The sequence below is a fragment of the Olea europaea genome, chromosome 13 (assembly GCF_002742605.1).
Source record: "Olea europaea var. sylvestris chromosome 13, O_europaea_v1, whole genome shotgun sequence".
In the NCBI taxonomy this organism is placed as follows: domain Eukaryota; kingdom Viridiplantae; phylum Streptophyta; class Magnoliopsida; order Lamiales; family Oleaceae; genus Olea; species Olea europaea.
The window spans coordinates 25,826,195-25,846,083 of NC_036249.1; the positions used below are offsets into that span (position 1 = coordinate 25,826,195).

The following is a 19,889-nucleotide window of genomic DNA, read 5'->3' on the forward strand; positions in this document are numbered from 1 at the left end:
GCAAGATATACTATTGAGGTTAAAGAAAGTTGTCTCTTCTCACAAACATAAGAAACTTGTCAATTTGAGGTCTAAGTAATATAAGCTCTTCACTAATGAAGTCCAAAACATAGAACTAAGCAAGACGTAACAATTTAGCTCTATTGAAAGATGCAAATGAGGCTCTTGGACTCAAACATGAATTGCAAACAAGGAGCTCATTATTTATATCTAGAAAACTACCATTCAACTCTTGCAAAATCGAGCTTATCACACAGCAATACAAATCAACATAAAAAAAGACTAATAATATGTCACTTGCTAAGCTCCACGCGTAGGTCAACCTCCCAATACTACAATATCCTTCATATTGCGCACTACAATATGTATACCAATACAAACCCACTCAATTAATTATCCAAATTGTTGTCCTCATGTCTTACAATGCATCTTTACACAAATCCAGCAATAACATAGAATTCTGAAAATCTTAATTCTTTTTTTTGTAGGGCTTGTGAAAGATCATCTGTAATTGTATGAAATTTCAAACATAAAGTAGGGATATCATCAAACATATTAATAAAATGAGTAATTGTTACTAGATGTGAGCCCCATCTAGTATCATCTGATTTTGCTAAACTTGTTTCTTGAATCCTACCATTGCCATCACAAAATTTCCCATTTAGATACTTTGCTTTTGATTCATCAACTTCGTGCACTTATAGAAAGCTTGAGAGTAAGCACTATCAAAGAGACCAACATGATCTTTCAAAGTCTTCTTTTGCTTCCAATCCCTAAAGTCAGTCTTAAAGAATGCATGTCCACCCTCTTGACCCCCTATATCAGGTTAAACAAACAACAACCCAAATAATAAGACGCGTCTTTTCTATATTATACTGCAACCAATAAAATTCAGAGAACCACTCTTTGTAAAATACCTATTATCATTTCCCATCGATCTTCTTGAAAAATCATGCTCACGTTGATTGGAACCTTTCTCTAAGTATGACATCCTAACATTATTTCTGGTATTAGGATCATATGATTCGATAGGGAGATGTTTTCTTGGATCAAACATAAAATCATCCACATTGAATTGAGCCCAATTCTTCTATGTCTTTGGACAGAATTCGATTTTTACCATGATTCTTGTATTCTACTTCATCCAAAACACTTGTAATGAATACTATATATTTTCCACGTGATCTAGCCTTGAAATATGATGGCAAAACATTGTATAGCATTGAAAGAATATCAGAGAGAGAGAGAGAGAGAGAGAGACTCTCACATTTTTAGATAGGTTGAGAGGCTTGCGAGATCTTTTTGTACTTCTTTACTATTGATCATAGTGAATTCTCGCCTATGCTCGTGATTTTTCCAGATTTAGGTTTTCACATAAATCATGTGTTCTTCTGTGATTCATTATTTTCATTTTGCCCATATTTTCTTAGCTTTAATATTCACAACAAGTGGTATAAATTATATCATCGGGTTATTGCAAATTGACTCAATCTATAACACCAACCATAGTATAGTGAAGTTGTGATAGGGTGAACCTTGTAAGAGCATGAGTCGTGCCAATTGCTTTTTGAAGGATGTGTAAGCATGTAAAGTCTGTGAAAGGGATGTTAATTTCAAGGTGTATCTAAGAATAGTCCCTTGGGTGCATAAATAGTACTCGTAAGCCTATTGATTGCTTTCACGGCGTTTAAGCAGTCAATATCCACAAACACTAAATCTAGATTTTGCACTACTACAATTTTATTGCCCTCCTTTTATTGCTAAGCATTTGTGGATAAAAGGAGAGATACATCCAGAAGTAGATTTCATTACTGCTACAACTACCTTTTCCCCGCGATCCCTACTTACAGCGCCAAGTCCGTAGAATTGATGATCACCTTTAACGGTCACATCCCAAATCTTAAAACTGTTTTATGTCCTTTTTTTATTTTTCGATGTTTAAGTCACGTATTACTTTTCTTTAAAACAATATTAATAAATTAATGAAATAGTAAATGAAAATATTCTAATCTCCATATTATCTATCAAAAATATGTGATATGGTACAAGATGGAGGGTAACACCACACCCGTTGCAATCAAGAGCGAATCTAAGGGCCGGGCTAGCCTAGGCTACAACCCCGTGCAATCCCCAGCCCAAATCCATTAACTATCATTTTCCCTTGGAAAAATTTCATAAATGAGAGATTAATTATGCTACATTTCAAATACAAGAAAACAAGTTTCAAATTTCAAAAATCAGATTTTTATTAAAAAATCATTTATAATTTAATTAATTAATTTAGTAATTGAGTATATTTAAGTCACATATTTATATAATTTGTTCACAAATTGATGATTTAATTCGCCACTTATTTTTTTTGGTCACAAATCAGAAATTTTATATCACAAATTATTTTACGATCACAATTCAAAAATTTTATAGGTCACAGTTCGTTCGTCGATCACAAATCGAAAAATTTATAAGTTACGATTTATTTATTGGTCACAAATTACAAATATTACAAATCACAACTTATTATACAATCACAAATTTTAGTTCACAAATTAACATTTTTTTAGATTACACATTATTTTTCTATCACAATTTATCTTTTTCATTAGTCACATATTATTTATTGGTCACACATTAACCAACTTAATGGTCACAGTCAACCAAATAATTTGTGACCACCACCAACACTTATGATTCACAATCACAATTTTCAGTTCACGTGTCCAATTGTGAGTCACGATCACAACTTCCAGGTCACATAACCAATTGTGAGTCACAAATCAACTAAATCGCCTCAACCACCACAACTACCGCCACGATCAACTGTGACTCCCAAATTGTGAGTTACAAGTGGGAGTCACAATCACAATTTTGAGGTCACAGGTCCAATTATTTGTCAAAAAATCAATCAAATAGCCACGACCACCACAACCATCGCAATTCACCACCACAACCACCATCACAAACGACTGCAAAACAATATAAAATCGTCGCTGATTTGCAACTGCAGTAACCAGCATCACCACCAACCCCAACCCCAATCCCAAACTCTCGACAGTTGATCACGAACCTCCAAATAGTTGGTCACAAACATTTTCATACTACACCGCCCCACAATCGCAACCTGCAAACACCACACCACGTCGCCACCAACGTTAACACTACCACCACCATCACCACCGCAGCCGCCGCACCACTAACACCTCTATTTCCAAACCACCAAGAAAACCCCAAAATCGCCCACATGTCATGCCTTCTGCCGACTAGATCAAACCACAACAATCAAACCACCACCTCACCACCAACACCACAAAAACCATCACAACCACCACCACTTAGGTCATTACACCGGTGAAGAAGAAAAAACAACCTACAACCACCACAACTCAATCACAACAACAACTTGTAACCACCACACCACAATCGCAACCTACAACCTCCAAAACTGTTAGCATCCCACAACAGCCATCATCATACCACCTCACCATTGTCATCGTCTCCACCCCACCACTACCACCGCCACTTCTTTTAACCACGACTCCTTCAAAGATCTAGTAGTCACAAAACCATCACAATCTGAAACCACCGAAACAAGAAGCCACTTTTAACCACCACTTCTTCAAAGACCGGGTAAATCTCATAGGTCTGCTCGCAACGGCTATGCGTGGTGGCTTGCTCCGGCGTCATCGCTACGTCGTTGCTCTGACATCGTTGTTGTGCGATTCGAACAGTGTTTGCTACATCGAGAGAGATGGAATGGCAAAGAGAGAGATCAAAAAGTAGGTTGGAGGAATCACTGCTTCAAATTGTGGTGGTGGTGGCGATAGTTGCAATGGTCATGGTGGCGGTGAGAAAGGAGTGAGCAACGAGAGAGAGAAGATGTAGAGAGGGAATGGGTTTGGGGGAAATTACTTGGGGTGGAGGGGGGTTACGGTTCGTTTCTAAATTAAACAATTAATATAAAAAAAAATTCAGATTTTTGAAATAACAAACTTCCAATCTGATTTTAGAATGTTGAATGCTTAAACTATGGTTTGGTGTAATTTCCACTTTTCCTTTTTTGTATGTTTTTGACATAGTCCATGTCCACTTAATTCATCTCGCATCCAATTTAACCACAGTCCCTTTCCAAATTAAATAACAACCCAATTCCAAAACTAATTCAAAACCCAAAAGAAAAAATAAAGGGTAAATAAGCAAAACCCTACCTTTACACTTCAAAAATATGAGCTCGGAGATTTCTTTTCATAAATCTAGTATTAATAAGTTTTAATTAAGAATAATAAATTTTTATATTAGTTAATACAAAATTAAAATGAATTAATCATATAATAACCGTTTTTAGTACTTATCTAAAAAAACTCAAATTTATCCAAATAATAAATTGCCATAACTGCCCCTTTCTCTTTATCTCTATTCAAGCCATCTTCTTCTACCTCTACATTAAACATATTTTCCTCTCTATAACCCATCTTTTTCAATTGTGCATTTCTTCAACCTCTATGCTGAATAACTCTAACCCGCCATGATCATAAACTTTAAATATAAATAGGTTTTGTCACAAACATTAATTGTTACCAAATGTCTAATTACAAGTCATTGTTGACATAAACTTAGTTACACATAGTCACAATTAAGATAGACCTGATCACAAGCAGTTATATTGAAGACAGACTTCTTCATAGACAATTACAAATAACACAATCTAATCACAAACAATTACAGCTTACACAGACTTGGTCACAAATAATCACTGTTAAACAGATGCTGATCTCATATAGCACAAAACACACGGTCAATAGGTCATAGTCATGCCAAAATTTTATGAAATACAATTAACTATTTAAAAATTATGAATTTTTATGTCACAAGATGAATTCGAAATTTCACATCAATATTAAATCTCATCTAAATAATCTTTCAATTCAACTTGTCCAAGAATACAGAGTTTGTGAATAAAACAAAAGAATAATGACTGGATTGCTTCATAGTAAAATATGGAAATCTCTGATCATCGGATTCTTCGACTTTTGCGTTTCAACAACTCTAAATGGCTGGAAATAAAAAATTATTGACAGCATTTTGACTTCATCTCTTGATCGGTGCTATTTGGAGAATAAATTCACCAATTTTGTGTACAATTGGTGATTTAGGAGAGATTTGGGAGTCATATTTAGAGAAATAAAGAGAGTAGAAAATTGTAACTAGAGTGAGAAAATGTGTTGTAATTTGAAATAATTGATATTATTCAAGACATGTTAAAACATTATATATTATCCTTATTTAGATTATATTTATCTATATATTATAAGTATTAATATTATACTTATATAATATATAACATTTGATTTTCGAAACTTTTGTTCAAGTTTGTTAGTTTTGTGAGAATTATTATTTAACTATAGTGGTTATCTACTTTTCCTGAAAAAGAATATCATTAACCCAAACGTAATATCCACCCCCTCTCTCGCTCTATAGGCTCATCTCTCTCAATAGCTCAAAAGCCTCTACTCGAATGCTCATCTCTTTGTCTTTTTGTCTCTATCTTTTAGTGTCTTCTAATCTCTTGGTGCCAATACAATACATACAAGCCCTCAATTTTTCAAGGTGAAGATGGGTTCTTATACCTCTGTCCATCAAGAATCGAATCTAAGGCTATTACTGATTTGTAAATTGTCGATTTCATAACTGAACTTTGAAAGGCAATGCTATGAAACTTATAACGTGTCGCGATTATATATAATTCATGACCGAATTTTTCATGATACATGTGTGTTCCTATCCCGTATTGAATTGATTGCAAGATATGGTGGCATGAAAAATATTTGATAATGAAATTAAATGGATTAGGTGGTGTATCTGTGTTTCTGGGCAATCTCATTTCGTTAGAAAAAATTAGGATCTAAATCATACCAGCTTCTGGTTTTGAATTTAAATTAATGATTATCCTTATTTTAAATTATTGCATAATTGAATTTATGATGTGTCCAAATATGAAATATATACTGTGTATATTTCAAGTTCCACATAACAATATATCATAAGTTTGCAAAGTAGTAGCAAAATATCATAATACAAACCACAAAACTAAAATCAAACAGAAAGTATTTTAAAAATCTCCGGTTACTAAAGTACAGTCAATCTTGTTACGAGGAGAGTATAAATAGATCTTAGTCCTTGTTTGATCCCCATTTTGAGGGAAATAATGTATTTTGAATAGTAGATTGATGAAAATGTGTAGTTAAAAATTAAAGAAAAGTTTTGGATTTACATGGAATATTATTTTATTGAAAAATATGTAGTTGAAAATGAATTTTGAAAAAAATGAATTTTTAGAAGAATTGGAATCAAACAAGGGCCTTAATTTCACCATATCAATCAAAAGGACTATATACAAAACAATTGAAATCAAAAAGCTTCAGTTTTTCCATACCATTGCAGATTTTTGAGTAAATAATATTGTAAATGAAAAACTCTGCCTATGGTCAACAAAAGAATGATAGAAATAGTGCCCACAACACACACTCCCACGGCATGCCACCCCGCCCCAACCCACAATCCATTCATAAAAACAACATAAGCTATAATTGCCTTCACCATTTTCTTCCTAATGATAAAAAGCATTGACAAGACGCCAATTTGGGGGGTGGAATAGAAGTAGGAATATCTATAGAAGTTAATTGGTTCTCTCTTTTTTACTACAATTTTACAGTATTTGTGGGATAAATTTTATAACAATGGAATTATAAAAAAAAATTTCAAATAATACATGAGCGTGTAATTTTCACTATCAACTTTTACAAGTTCTCCTCCCTTTGTTGAAATAAAAAACTCAACCCAAATAGCCTCTGGGGCATATCTCAGTGGTGCAAAAAACAAGGGTGGAGTATACTTAGCCTTGCTGGCAGCCGCAGTGTGATGGTTCAATTCTTGAAACATGGATTGAGACTATTTATAGGCACCAGTGTACAGGCAGTTATTGTTCTCTGGCCTGTTGGAGCACATCCCGCAATTAACCTCTCTCACGATGCTCCAGGGGCAGGGCGGTGGGGGACCCTTTCGGTTGGGGTTCAATCTTTTTAAAAAAAAAAAAAAAACTCAACCCAAATGATTGTAACAATAAAAAATCATTCAAAAGTAGCCCACAACTGAACCAAAATAGACCCGGCCAAAAAAAAAAAAAGGACCTATAGCAACGTAAGTTTTCTTCACGACCCCATTGAAGCTTGGGAAAATTGCTTCTCTATGGCTCTACCTATAAATCACGATCTTCTTCACCCGATTGCAACCGTGTTTGACACCATTTGTCGACCTATTCCTTCTTCTCCAATATGTAGAAGTTCCTATGTTGTTTTATTTCTGTCATTTTCTTTATTTACAATATGCAATTAAATTCACGACAGAATCTTATCAAAGTTGCTACATCTTGAGCTCTGACTTGAAAATTAATGACCTACGACCAATATTTTAGTTGCCATCGTGTTGGACGCCGATCATTGGCTTATCTACCTTCTTCTCTAGTATGTAGAGCCAAGAGTGGAGCCCATTAAGGTCCAATGCATAAATTTTTTTGGGAAAAATACATAATTATAGTACTTTAAGTACACTATATCACATTTAACAAACTTGTGAAAATATTTCAAAAGTCAGGTGATGAGAAACCCAATCCATCATAACCTCTCTACAGTTGAAAATAGTGCTTTATTTTTAGCTATTGATTTCATTAGTCTCGGCCTTAGATTTCTTCATCTCCAGTTTAGGAACGGTTACAGTAAGAACTCCATTCTCCATTGTTGCCTTCACTTCACCATTTTTTACATTTTTTCGTGAATAGAACCTCCTGAGAGATATACCTCTTGCCTTCTCAATCCGATGCCATTAATCATTTTTGTCTTCCTTTTTCATTACCCTATCGCTATTGATTTGCAGAACCCTACCCTCTTCCACCTCAACTTTCACTTTTTCTTTCTTCAGCCCCTGAAGTTCGACTTTGAAAACATGGAACTCCAGCATCTCCTTCCAGTCTATTTGAACATTGGCGGTGGCAAAAATGTAGTTGGTTGATTGAAATCTCCTGAACAACTTAAATTTCCTCCGCCCATCATCTCCACCACTACAATTGCATGTGGAAGATGATTGTTATCAAAGAATCTAATCGAACTGATAAGGATAAATTTTGTAGATGGGAAATTGTGGTTGATGGGAGTACTATTGATCATTGGAGATGAAAATCAAGCGAAAAATGATTGAACCATATTTGGCAATGTTTTATCATATCCGATTTGGGAAATAAGGGCTATATATGTTCTATCAATCACATGTATATGCATTTAGGCAGCATATTAATTTTTTTAACTGTTTAATAAACTTTAAAATTTTCTTTCAGGGTGTAGATTTTTTTTATTTAGTAATCTGACATAAGCTGTAGCTGATGAAATTTCAAATAGAATTGTTGAAATTTGTGTCCAAGGAAATGGTGTGATTTGTGACTAATGGAAATTGTGATTTGTTAGTGAGATGGGAGTTGAAATTCAAGTGAAATGGTATGATTTTTATTTAAAAAATATATTAGTGACCGTGACCGATTAATCGTATACTTTGTAACTATAAATTACATATGACCTATTAATTATTTGTTTTGTGACGTTATATGTTATTGTGACCCATAAATTGTATTGTATTTGATTGTGACTAAGCATGTGATTATAATTCATTAGTTTTGTGGCATATGATTGTGACATATTTAATTTCAATTATATGTCACAACATTTATCCAGGGTCACATATTATGTGATTACTTGATTTTGAATTGTCACCTTCACTCTTATAAATCTCTCAGGTTCTAAAATCATTATATAATTAGGCGATCATATTTTGTGACATCTTATAAAATTGTAAAATTTTGTGACCTCTAATTTAGTTAAACGGATCACGATTACATTAAACATAATTTATAACTATGGTCATAGTGTAAATTTAGTCGCAAATTACATATTTTTATAAGTTACAAATTATTTATTGGTCACATTTCATTGTACGAACATAAATTATCAAATTAATTTATCACAACTTATTTATCGATCACAAAGACACAAATCATAGGTCACAATTACAAATTTAGTAACCATCAAATATTACAAAAAAACTAGTTTTAATTGATCAGAATTACCCAATAATGAGTTAAAATTACCTAATAATTGGTCATTATTTATTTCTTGATTACAAATCATAAAAATGTATAGGTCACAAATTATCAAATTAAATGTCGCAAGTAATTTTTTGATCACAAATTATCAAGTTATTTGATTATGACTTATTTATCGATAATGAAATCGCAAATTGTAAGTCAGAATTATTGATTTTGTCACAAAATCACATAATTTTAGGTCACGTATTATTTGATAAAATTATCAAATTAATTGATTACAACTTATTTATCAGTTACAAAGACACAAATCATATGTCACAATTACAAATTTAGTGACAATAACATAATTTAAGTCAAGTATTATTTATTGATGACAAATTACTCGTTTTATTAATCATAATTATTCAATAATTGGCCAAAATTACTCAATAATTGGCCACGACTTATTTCTAAATAAAAAAATCACAAAATATACAGATCACAAATTATCAAATTAATTAGCTACAATTTAGTTCTTGATAATAAATCACAAAGTATATAGGTCACAACTTATTTTAAGATCATGAATCTACTTTATGGCTCATTTTGTAACTCTTGATAGAAGTTATTTATCGATCATAAGTGGATTCATGACTCTTACATGACCTACAAAAATCAATTTGGTCACATTTTGTAACCCTTGATAAAAGTTTGATCATATTTTGTGACCACTTTATGATCTAAAATTTAATTACTCGGGTCACTATCATAATCACACAAAACTTATGGTAACAGTCACATATCGGCCATAAATTACACAAAACAAAATTTGTGGATCACAATGATAAATTTAATCGTAAATCATATGTTTTATTAGATCACATATTATTTATTAATTACAAATATCCAAATAATTAGTCGCAAACCTTATTCACACCCAACTCAATCTCATCACATCCCACTCCACTCTACTTTTATTCATTACAACCCAAAAAACATATTATACATTATACTAAGTACAAACATTCTAGAAAAGAAATGACACCAAGTTCCACATATAAAAACATCATTAAATAAACAAAAGAAGAACAATAATAAAAACTTCCAATAGTTGAAAATAGTCTTGGCTTCAGGTTTCTTCACCTTCAATTTAGGAACAATTATAGTAGAATATCATTCTCCATTGTTGCCTTCACTTCATCAATTTTTTGCATTTTCTAACAAATAGAAACTGCTAAGAAATTTGCCTCTTACCCCCTCTCAATCCAACGCCATTTATTATTCTTATCTTCATTTTCCGCTGCCCTCTCGCTGCTATTTTGCAGAACCATACCCTCTTTCATCTTTACTTTCACCTCTTCTTCAGCCCCTAAAGACCAGCTTTGAAAAACACATGGGCCTCTAGCATCTCTTTCCAGTCTATCCAAACAGTGGCGATGACGAAAATTTCATTAGTTGATTGAAATCTCCTTAAAAACCTAATTCTCCTTTTGTCCACTGCCTTCTTCACTATAGTAGTCACCACCACCTCAAACAATCCACCACCCCCATAGAATCGAGACAATTCTCTTTCAACATAGTCCCCGAGACTCCAAGCTATGTGGTGCCGCTGCTCGCTGATTCTCCATTCCATACCACCTCGTTCATCGGACCCACATGAAAATCTCACCATTGATTTTTTGTAAACCTTGACGAACCATGAATTCATCTCTACGCTCGGCCTAAAAGTATTAGATATTTCCTCTCATCTGCGTCAATAGCTGGGACACCACCAGGTTTTTATTTAGGAATTCGTTGAAATGGTTAGTGGAGAGTGAATGGAGTGGGTCAATGTCGGGTATGTGATTTTGTGTAATACCTGACTTTTAAAATAATTCACTTAAATTTTCCTTGTTGAAAAGTAAAGTCAAATACCCAGCTACAAGGTTACCCCCCCCCCCCCCCTTTTAGTATTAGCCTATTGGGCTTTCCAATTAACCAAACCAAGAGGGAAAAAAAATAAAAATAAAATGGAAAACTACCCAAAACCCTATATCTCAAGTATACAACTAAAAAACAAGGGGGAAGTTTAAAATTCACTAATCAAGTGTTAATTCAATTTTATTAAATTAGTTAATACAGATTTATTGTAACAAACCATCCAACCCATTCCCAAATTTCAATCCATCGTCATCTTGCAATTCATTTTTGATAGGACCCAAGAGTCGAGCCCGACGAAAACAAGTGCGAGACGAGACCCGTTGATAGTCGATGGTAGATCGATGACGCGATCGAAGATGAGACGAGTCAACAAGGCGATGGGATTGCTTGTCAAGGCAACGATTAAAGACACCATGTTCGGGACTCAAAATTGAGCAACTTTCATTTTCGAGTCGAAGGTCATATCAATTTGGATCAATTTAATATCGAAGGCCGAAACCGGAGGGAAATTTTAAGCCTGTGTGTGCGACCGCATAGAGTTATCTCTCATGCGGTCACACAGATGCAGTCAGGGAGCAAGAAGGCTGAAATTCGTATCACCATGCGACCGCATGGGATAAGGCTTCGTGGTCGCATAGGCTATCAACGGGCAGAATGTTCAGAATTCCGAAATTTTCGCAATTACCAAATTGTAACAAATTCTGTGATGGCAAACAGAATTTGTAGTCCTTTACGACTTGTCCCCTACTTCCCTTATTTAATTATGACTCTAATATTTTAAGGATTTTTAGGGACGTATTTTACCATTTTTAAATTAGGATGTTAGAAGTTTATTTCCTTTAAAACTTTATTCTAGTTTTAGTATAAATAGGAATTTTATTTCATATTGTATTGGAACCAAAACTTTTGAGATACTTGATATTGAATTAAAGTGAGGCGTATTGTCTTCTTTTCATCGTTCTTCATTGAACAACTTCAAACTTATCAAGTGTTAACTTGTGGCGTTCAAATAACCAGATTTAATTCTTGGATTGTGTGATCAAAGGGTCTTTCAAGCATCGTTCTTGTTGGGTTTTTTGGTTTGACTTTCTTTTGGATTAATCTTAAACTCTTGGATTAATTTAGCTTTCTTGGGTTCGTCAATCTCGTTGTAGATTTCGTAGCCAACGTTGCTACGGGGTTCGCATCAATTGGTATCAGAGTCAAGCTCCAAATTAATTGAAAGTTATATCTTTTCATTACTTTTTAAGTCTTTTCTTGTTTTCTTCATTCTTTCCAATTTCTATTGTCGTTCCTCGTGTCGTTAAGTCTTTCTATTTCATCTTCATCGTTCTTGTGTTCTTCGTCATTTGAGTCATTCTTGTGTCGTTAAATTATCGTCAATTTCAATTCATTGAGTTGTTGGTAGTTTAATCGTATTTCTTTACAAAAGGTAAAAAAAAAGTTAAAAAAAAGTATTATATATCGTACGGTTATTGTTCATCCGTACAGTACCCAAAAAAAACTAATATTATTATTTCTTATTTTTATTATCAACACAAAAATAATTCTCGAATTGTGTGATTTAGGCTATTCCATTGTGTCAATTTTTCACTTTACTACTGAGTCTATTCACATATTCTTGTCAAAACAATCATCTATTCCACCTAATTCAATTCCTTGAGTCTTGTGGTTCTTGGTTATTATTCGGTTTGTTGAATTCCCAGTAAAACACTTAATTTAGTTCACTTGGTTCTTTGAAGTGCTTGGAGGGAGACTTTGAGTGGTAAGAGGTTGAGTGGTGAGTTTAATAGAGGGAAAAAGCCATATTGAGTTTTTTCAAGTGATATATTTGTGAGGCATATAAATTTGTGTGACATGATGTCGAAAAGAGACGGTCCCAACTCAAGCTGAAACGATAATGACAACAATGCATCGGAAGACATGATACGGAGGTTTGAATGAGTACTTGGTGATTTTAGGGAGAATGTGGATAGGCAAGGGGAATGGATGGCGCAAATAGGTACCACAATGGCTAATCTTAGCCGGGGACAAGTGGATATGTCTAATGCTAGGGGGCCGGTAGGTGTGAATCTAGGAGAGGAAAGCGGGATTAGTATCGTAGTGATGAGGATAACTTTGATGAAGATGACATCGATATGGGTCGAGCGAGGCATAGAGGCGTTAGGATGGAAAGACGGGGTAGAAATAACTTGGAAGATGAAATAGATGAAAATTCGCGGAGCATTAAAATGACTATTCCGCAATTTAAGGGGAGAAGCGATTCGGAAGCATATTTAGAGTGGGAAAAGAAGGTTGAGATGACTTTTGAGTGCTATAATTATTCGGAGGAGAAAAAGGTAAAATTGGCGATGCCTGAATTTGTGGATTACGCGATATTTTGGTGGAATCAAGTACTTACATCACGGCGTAGGGGTCGAAAAAGGCTAATTAGCACTTGGGATGAGTTGAAGACGTTGATGAGGAGGAGGTTTGTTCCGAATCACTATTATAGGAAAATCCATCAAAAATTGCAAGGTTTGTATCAAGGGTCGAAAAGCGTAGAGGATTATCACAAAGAGGTGGAAATTCTTCTGATCCGGGCTAATGTGGAGAAAGATCGGGAAGCTACTATGGCACGAAAGATCGGGAAGCTACCATGGCACGATTCTTGAATGGGTTAAATCGGGATATTGTAAACGTTGTAGAGTTGCAACACTATGTGAAAATTGAGGACATGTTACATGTGGCAATGAAGGTCGAGAGGCAATTGAAGAGGAAGGGGACGTCTAAGCAACCGTTGGGTACTTCGAATTCTAATTCAACATGGAAACGGAAGTGGGATGATAACAACAAAAAGGGGGCTGCACCTAGAGGTAAAAGTGATTGGCAAAAGGGTAAAGATGAAAATGCTAGCAAACCAATATCAAAACCGGAGGCACAACCGTCGCGCAATCGGGACATCAAATATTTTAGATGTTTGGGAACGGGGCATATTGCTTCTCAATGCCCAAACAAACGGACGATGGTGTTGAGGATAATGGGGAGATAGTGAGCGATAGTGATGGCGAGTTTGATGACATGTCGACATTGGAAGATGTTAGTGAAGAAGAAAAAGTTGAAGGGCCAATTGGGGATCTACTAGTCACGAGACGAGCTCTTACTACTCACGTCAAAGCAGATGATTTGGAGTTGCAACGGGAGAACATTTTCCACGCTCGATGCCACGTCAACAATACGGTATGTAGTGTTATAATTGATGGTGGTAGTTGCACTATATAGCTAGCATATCTCTTGTAGAAAAGTTAGGTTTAACATTGTTGAGACACCCGAGACCTTTATAAATTGCAATGGTTGAATGAGAGTGACGAGGTGAGGGTGAATCGAAGAGTGTTAATTAATTTGTGAATTGGGAGTTATAAGGATGAGTTAGTGTTTGATGTGGTGGCAATGCAAGCGGAACATATTTTATTGGGGCGACCATGACAATACGATAAAAAAGGCTATGCATGATGGGTACAAAAATCGATGTAGTTTCATTAAGGATGGAATGACCATTACTCTTGTGTCATTAATACCGGCGCAAGTTTATGAGAACCAATTAAAATTGAGAAGTGAAGAAGAGAGGAGAGCCAAGGAGTTAGAAAAAATGAGAGAAAGTGGTGAGTTAGAGAAAAAGAGAGAAAATGTTGAGATAGCCACTAGAGAAAAAAAGAGAAAGCAATCACAAGAGAGAAAAGAAAGAGTGTTCCGAGAGAAGAGAGAAAATACGAGCGAATTTCTTTGCAAAAGAAAGTGATTTGAGGAGGGCGATAATTAAGAGAAAAGAAATGATCTTGTTCGTTTATAAGGAATCACTCCTCAATTTTGAGGAAACTAACCCACCCCTCCATAGTTTGGCTAAGTCTTTGTTGCAGGAATTCGACGATATATTTTCGGAGGATGCACCAAGTGGATTGCCGCCTATTCGAGGCATTGAACATCAAATTGAATTCATACCCGGAGCTGTCATTCCAAATCGACCGGCTTATCGAAATAATCTCGAGGAAGCTAAGGAGTTTCAAAGGTAAGTGGAGGAGTGGATAAGCAAAGGATACGTGAGGGAAAGTATGAGTCCTTGTGCGGTACCGATTTTGCTTGTGCCAAAAAAGGATGAAACACGGCGAATGTGCGTGGATTGTAGGGCTATCAACAACATAACGGTAAAGTATCGTCACCCTATACCTAGGTTAGATGACATGCTTGATGAATTACATGGTGTTTGCATTTTTCTAAAATTGATTTAAAAAGCGGGTATCATCAAATTCGTATACGGGAGGGTGATGAATGGAAAACGACTTTTAAAACTAAATATGGTTTATATGAATGGTTGGTTATGCCGTTTGGACTCACAAATGCACCTAGCACTTTTATGCGCTTAATGAATCATGTTTTACATGCCTTTATAGGAAAATTTATTGTAGTTTATTTTGACGACATCTTAATCTATAGTAAAGACCTAGGAGAGCATTTGGAACATTTAAAATATGTGCTAATTGTTTTAAGGAAAGAACAACTCTATGCTAATCTTAAGAAATGCACGTTTTGTATGGATAGAGTTATATTTCTTGGATTTGTGGTTAGTGCTAATGGAGTAGAAGTAGACGATGAAAAGATAAAAGCTATTAGAGATTGACCAACACCTAAAAGCATAAAGGAAGAGTTTTCATGGTTTGACTAGTTTTTATAGGCGTTTTGTGAAAGATTTTAGCACTAGCACTGCACCACTCACGGAAGTAGTTAAAAAGAGTGTAGGTTTTCATTGGAGTGATGGGGTGATGAACAGGAACTTGCATTTAATACTATTAAAGGTAGATTGTGTGAAATACCTGTTTTAGCATTACCTAATTTTGACAAAACATTCGAGATTGAGTGTGATGTATCGGAATAGGGATTGGAGCAGTTTTTAATGTAGGATCGGAGGCCTATTGTATATTTCAGCGAGAAAGTGAGTGGAGCTACTTTAAATTATCCTACATATGACAAAGAACTTTATGCACTTGTTCGAGCTTTGGAAACTTAGCAACATTACCTATGGCCGTAGGAGTTCATAATACACACCGATCATGAGTCACTAAAGCACTTACGGGGACAAGATAAATTAAACAAGAGGCATGCGTGGTGGATGGAATTCATTGAGACGTTTCCATACGTCATTCGGTATAAGCAAGGTAAGGAAAATGTGGTGGCGGATGTGTTGTTGCGAAGGTACATATTACTAACTACTCTTGATTCTAGTTACTTGGGTTTAAACATATTAAGGAATTGTATGAAAAAGAAGTTGATTTTTAGGATATTTATTTGTCATGTATTAAAGGGGCGGTTGATAGGTTCTTTAGGCATGAGGGACATTTATTTCGAAAAAATAGGTTATGTGTTCCTAATTGTTATATTCGAGAGTTGTTAGTAAGGGAGGCACATAGTGGTGAATTGATGAGACACTTTGAGGTTCAAAAGACTTTATATGTATTGAAGGAGCATTTTTATCGGCCTAAGATGAAAAGTGATGTTGAGTGAATTTGTAGTCAATGCATAAATTGTAAAAGGGTTAAGTCTAAGGTTTTACCTCAAGATTTGTACACGCCTTTACCTACACCTAGTGAGCCTTGGATTGATATCTCAATGGACTTTATTTTGGATTTACCTAGGACTAAGAAAGGTCGGAATTCTATTTTTGTAGTTGTAGATAGGTTCAGCAAAATGACACATTTTATACCATGTCACAAAACGGACAATGCCACGAACATTGCTGACTTATTTTTCAAAGAGATTGTGCGTTTACATGGGGATCCTAGAAGCATTGTGTCGGATCGGGGTATCAAATTTTTAAGTCACTTTTGGAGAGTTTTGTGGGGGTAAGTTAGGTACTAAATTACTATTTTTCACAACTTGTCACCCACAAACGGATGGGCAAACCGAGTAATGAATAGGACCATGACACAATTGTTGCGCACAGTAATCAATAAAAAATTGAAAAGTTGGGAGGAGTGTCTACCATTTGTTGAATTTACATACAATCGAGCTGTTCACTCTACTACGTCATATTCTCCATTTGAAATTGTATATGGGTTTAATTCACTAACTCCTTTGGATTTAATTCATTTATCTGTGAATGAACGTGGTAGTTTAGATGGCAAAAAGAAGACGAAATTGGTTAAGTCACTCCATAAAAAGGTAAAAGAGCAAATTGAAAACAAAAGTAAGTTAGTTGTATTGCGGGCGAACAAAGGTAGGAAGCGCGTGACATTTGAGCCAGGAGATTGGGTTTGGGTGCACTTTAGGAAGGAGCGGTTTCCGGAGCAAAGGAAGTCCAAGTTGCAACCGAGGGGCGATGGTCCATTTCAAGTTATTGAAAAGATAAACGATAATACATACAAGTTGGACCTTCCAAGTGAGAATAATGTTTCGGCTACTTTTAATGTATCTGATCTCTTTCTGTTTGATGCAGGTTCAGATTCGAGGACAAATCATTTTGAAGAGGGAAGGGATGATATGACTTAGGAGTCGAGCCCGACGAAGACAAGTGCGAGACGAGACCCGTTGATAGTTGATGGCGGACCGATGACGCGATCGAAGACGAGACGAGTCAACGAGGTGATGGAATTGCTCGTCAAGGCAATGATTGAAGACACCATGTTCGGGACTTAAAATGGAGCAACTTTCATGTTCGGGTCGAAGGCCGAAACCGGAGGGAAATTTTAAGCCTTTGTGTGCGATCGCATAGAGTTATCTCTCATGTGGTCGCACAGATGCAGTCAGGGAGCAAGAAGGCTGAAATTTGTATCACCATACAACCGCATGGGATAAGGCTTCGCGGTCGCATAGGCTATCAACGGGCAGAATGTTCAGAATTCCGGAATTTTCGCAATTACCAAATTGTAACAAATTTTGTGATGGCAAACAGAATTTGTTGTCCTTTAGGACTTGTCCCCTGCTTCCCTTATTTAATTATGACTCTAATATTTTAAGCATTACTAGGGTCGTATTTTACTATTTTTAAATTAGGATTTTAGAAGTTTATTTCCTTTAAAACTTTATTCTAGTTTTACTATAAATAGGAATTTTATTTCATATTGTATTGGAACAAAAACTTTTGAGATATTTGATATTGAATTAAAGTGAGGTGTATTGTCTTCTTTTCATCGTTCTTCATTAAACAATTTCAAACTTATCAAGTGTTAACTTGTGGCATTCAAACAACTAGATTTAATTCTTGGATTGTATGATCAAGGGGTCTTTCAAGCATCGTTCTTGTTGAGTTTTTTGGTTCGACTTTCTTTTGGATTAATCTTAAACTCTTGGATTAATTTAGCTTTCTTGGGTTCGTCAATCTCGTTGTGGGTTTCATAGTCAATGTTGCTACGGGGTTCGCATCAATTTCTCTTTCTCTCTCTCTATACTTTCTATCCTTTTCTCTATTAACCACACACCACCGTTGGAGGCATCGCAAGACAAGTGACAACTGACAAGCGTCGCACCCCCACTCCTCTAAAAAAATTTGAGAGTACGACGGGGCGCAACGCGCTCACCACTGTTGTGCACAGCGGAAAATGCCATTGTGCATGTCATCGCTCGTAGCACTATTGAGCAACAAAAACCACTGGCGAGGTCTTGTTCTATCAGGGAGAAGAAAGCCCTTCAACCATGCCATTTATCTTATTATTTTTCAATGTGGTGGTTGTTGCTACTATACCATGGTCGTTTGTGGTGGATGCTTCTATGATTATGGTGGCATCGGTGTTAGCTATGGTTGTTGTTAGTGGTGATAGTGCGGTGATGCCATTGGTGTTTGTGGTGGTTGGGGTTCGTTGAAGGTGCTAGTGGATGATTTTGGTGCTGGTATGCACCGTGTGCAAATTTATTTATGTCGACCCTCTGTGGCCATGTATTTATTGTGACTGGTTTGTAACCAATTATATGTTAATTGTGACTTGATCACATACCGTTATTGTTAAGACTGTGGTGCTGGTTTGCCAGCTTGTGTAGATTTGTTTTTAGCGACCCTCTGTGACCAAGTATATGTTTATTGTAACTGGTTGTAACTAATTCTGTGTTACTTGAGTTATATTGTGACTTTATTACAAATCGTCACAGGTAAGATTAACCTAGCCACATATAGTTACACTGAATTGGTTACACATGTTATTCACGAGTAACACATATTAGTGATTTTGTTACATACAATCACAAATTAGACGGTCATAGACAGTCTCACACGTTAGTGACCACCACTATCGCCAACACCACCTCCTCACCAACCCCGTCCCACCTCACCGCAGCTACCTTACCATCACCATTATTTGGAAAAAAAACAACCACTACCAACCAGATTTGTGCAAAACCAACCACTATCGACGATTGTATATAAAAATCAAATCAATTATGAGCAAAAACCATCCATTATTGACGACATTGAGCAAAAATAAGATCTGATTCATTGTAGCTCATTATGGCTTCGATGAAGAGAAGCTCCGCTGCACTTGATGCGCCCAGCAGTGGCTTATCATCGCTGAGCGTTAAGAAAAGCTCCACCGGATGAAGAGAAATGAAGAAAAAGATGGTGGGTTGGGATAAATGGGTGGCGTGGGGTGAATATATAGATTAAATTTATTTTTATATTATTATTATTTATGAACTAAATTATCAAAATGTTTATGCAGTGTGTTAGTTATAAAATGTGGTTCTTATAATCTAATAGAAATATATTGTTGCCATAAAAAAATAATAAATAATAAAAAAATAAAAGACCCCAAGACCTTGTTTGGTTCACATTAAAATTTTAATACTTTTTTTTAACTATATATTTTTACAATAAAATAATATTACATCT

The 19,889-nt window shown here is 35.4% G+C and overlaps 1 protein-coding gene across 1 annotated transcript; it reads right to left on the reverse strand.

Annotated features, from left to right (window-relative positions):
- Positions 1 to 7,701: 7,701 nt before the first annotated feature.
- Positions 7,702 to 10,464, reverse strand: LOC111408594 (17.8 kDa class I heat shock protein-like). Its single transcript, XM_023038339.1, has 3 exons — positions 10,376 to 10,464; positions 7,903 to 8,107; positions 7,702 to 7,854 (listed from the first exon to the last, which is right to left on the reverse strand). The coding sequence occupies exons 1-3, from the start codon at positions 10,462 to 10,464 to the stop codon at positions 7,702 to 7,704; spliced, it is 447 nt and encodes a 148-aa protein (XP_022894107.1).
- Between the last annotated feature and the right edge of the window lie 9,425 nt (positions 10,465 to 19,889).